Source organism: Coffea arabica, chromosome 3e (genome assembly GCF_036785885.1).
Source record: "Coffea arabica cultivar ET-39 chromosome 3e, Coffea Arabica ET-39 HiFi, whole genome shotgun sequence".
In the NCBI taxonomy this organism is placed as follows: Eukaryota; Viridiplantae; Streptophyta; class Magnoliopsida; order Gentianales; family Rubiaceae; genus Coffea; species Coffea arabica.
In genome coordinates this window covers 47,375,784-47,378,675 of record NC_092315.1, presented here as the reverse complement: position 1 = coordinate 47,378,675, position 2,892 = coordinate 47,375,784, and the positions used below count along the sequence as shown (strand labels likewise).

Below are 2,892 nucleotides of genomic sequence, written 5' to 3'. Positions count from 1 at the left end.
TATAAAATCTCAAACTTGTTTGAAGAAAATTGAATATTGATTACACTTAATTCAACTGAGTGAGTGAGTGCTTTCAACACTTGAAACAAATTCTTCAATGTTTTTGTCTGAGCTTCCTCCTTCACTATTTGCCTCCTTAGCCAACTCCTTCCACCTCAAAGCATTGCTTCTGAGCTCACTTGCCTTCTCCCCATGCATAACTTCTCTTATAGTCCTTTCTACTTCTTCTCTTGTTACCATTTCCCTCTCCTCACTAGCCTTAACTCGCAATCCTACCTTCCAGACATCCACAATGTACTTAGAATTTGTAGTTTGATCAGCCCACACGGGCATGGTCACCATTGGCACACCCAAGCTCAATGCTTCAATTGTTGAATTCCAACCACAGTGAGTCATGAAGCATCCCACTGCCCTGTGCGACAAAACCTTTGGCTGAGGGCACCAATTCACGATTAGACCTCTTTCTTGTGACTCGAACATGAAATCTCTAGGAATTTTGCTCTCTTCAGAAGGTCGAACTACCCATAAAAAGTTGCAAGTGCAATTCATCAGGCCGCATGCTATTTCCTGCATTTGATTTTCTCCAAGGTCCGACATACTACCGAAGGATACATAAACAACTGAGCCTGTTTCCTTGGTGTCAAGCCATTTTAGGCAAGCTCCTGAATCTGGTGTGAAGAAATTGACGGTGTAATCTTTGTCATCTTTCAATCGCTTGTCAGTGTACATGGATGGAGTAGAAGGGCCTATGGTCTTGATTGGATACCGTTCTGTCAACCAGGTCACCACCTGGTTGAGATTCAGCAACAACATTGTAATATTTCCCAAACAGCAAAATTTAATCAGGTCCCACCCCAAAAGACAATTAAAAAAATTGAAGCATGATTTTATGAAAAGATTATCTATGCCTATTGTATTGAAATGTATGAAAGATTTACATGTAGACTTATTTAATATGAGCTATGCTTTTAAGCTCGGATCTGTGAGTGAACTGAATGAGGTCCCTGTTCAATCTAAGGTTAAAGATCTAATTATTTTTTTATTATTTTAATTCTAAGTAATTTGGATAACATCAAAATATATAAAGTGGAAAAGAAAGAAAAAGTGGAAACCAGTTCAACCATCTAGTCTTGACTGGTCCAACCATTTCTTGACCCGAATTGACCCGTTCACAGTTCATCCGTTCAAACCGGCCAGTTTGGTCCAGTCTGATTTTTGAAACAGTTTGAATAAGTTGTTGGTTTCTTAATTTATTAACTTTATATTTTTATTAGCAATAACTAACTAGAAATTGTACAATGTGATTTTTGCTATGAACAAAATAAACAGATCTTATGGTCTACCGATGACCAAATTCCAAGCATGAACATAATTGACACTAACAATGATTCAAAAAGTATTGCCAATATCTAATTTAATTTAAACAGCGTCAAATAAAATGTTGCTAATGGGTGAACTTCCAAATTCCAATTATTTATGGAATGAGAACTCTACCTCATTTTCTAGCTTGTCAAAAGAGTTGAACAAGAGCCAATCTGATTTCTCCAGGTTTATATTCTGAGCGAGGACAAGATCCAAAACATCTGGGTATGGACCAGGATTATAAACAAAAGAAGGCAGATCGTTCGACTCCAGTTGTGGCATTGAAGGAAGCAATATGGTAGATGTCTCTAGAGGAACTTTCAACGTTCCTCGATGAATATGGTTGTATATTGCAGAAACAGCGCAAGCCTGAGTGAAAAACGCAGCCCCTTTGAGGCCTAGTTGTCCCTGCACTATCTCCAAAATCCAAGGCATCATTGAATCATACAGAACTATATTCACAGGATGACCAGAACTCGCCTTTTCTTCAACTAACTTGGCCAAATTATCTGAAACTGCGATTTGAATCCGTTTGAAGTGGGCAGCACCTTTCTCCGAATCGTTTGATCCCTCAGCTTCAATGTTATCATCGTCTAGAATATACTCGATCTGGATCGATTCAAACTGATTTTGCACTGATAGACGGGCTGAGGTGATAGTGACTAGCGTGATTCTAACACCCTTTGAGGTTAAACGCTTGCATAATTGCAGCATCGGATTGAGGTGGCCTTGTAGAGGGTAAGGGATGGCCAGAACGTGAATTCTACATCCAATTTCATCCATGTGTTCCCTGTTCTGTTCCTTCTTGGATTCTGAGCTAGCAATTTTCGCTGAATTGGATAGGTAATCAAAGGATAATACTATAAAGAAAAAATGTAGAAGAGAATAAAGATCCAGATTTAGATTAATTGATGTCTCTTTAGATGGTTTTTAAGATGAAACTTAGATAAACAATTTGGGGCTGGAGTTCCAAAAAGTGTCTCTGTCTTCAATTTCTCCAATGAATATTATAATGCCTGGCCAGAAAATTTTTAATGATTTTTGAGCAAAAGGCAATGCAAGGAGCTAGGCTAACTGTGTTCTGTGGGGACGCACAAAGACGGACAGGAAAAAAATGCACCAAGAGCAGGAGAAAGCTGGTTATGCGTGGATGAAATAATGCATTACATCTGGAAATCACAAGAAACGCCCTCTTAATAATTTGTTCATCATCTATTGCCCAACACTCATATACGATAAATGAAAATAGTTAATTAAATATTCTATTATAATATCAACAACTATATGTCATTGAGTTGATTGAATAATATTTTTCGTTTTCTTTTTTTTTTGGCATTTCACCCAATTGTCAATTAAGTTTCAATTGAAATAAAGATTTTACAATTGTTTAAATTATTCAATAAAATTATCAATGTCAGATGAATGTAAATATAAATACATTAAATTTTATTATTGAAATATTTGATTTAATATGAAGGGAAGACAAGAAGAAACAGCGAGAAATATTTTAAAAATTCACATGAGTCATTC

At 36.7% G+C, this 2,892-nt stretch overlaps 1 protein-coding gene across 1 annotated transcript; it reads right to left on the bottom strand.

Annotated features, from left to right (window-relative positions):
• Window positions 1-2,440, bottom strand: LOC140038319 (mogroside I-E synthase-like). The gene is made up of 2 exons (XM_072083581.1): window positions 1,495-2,440; window positions 1-789 (listed from the first exon to the last, which is right to left on the bottom strand). The coding sequence occupies exons 1-2, from the start codon at window positions 2,143-2,145 to the stop codon at window positions 52-54; spliced, it is 1,389 nt and encodes a 462-aa protein (XP_071939682.1). The 5' UTR covers window positions 2,146-2,440; the 3' UTR covers window positions 1-51.
• Between the last annotated feature and the right edge of the window lie 452 nt (window positions 2,441-2,892).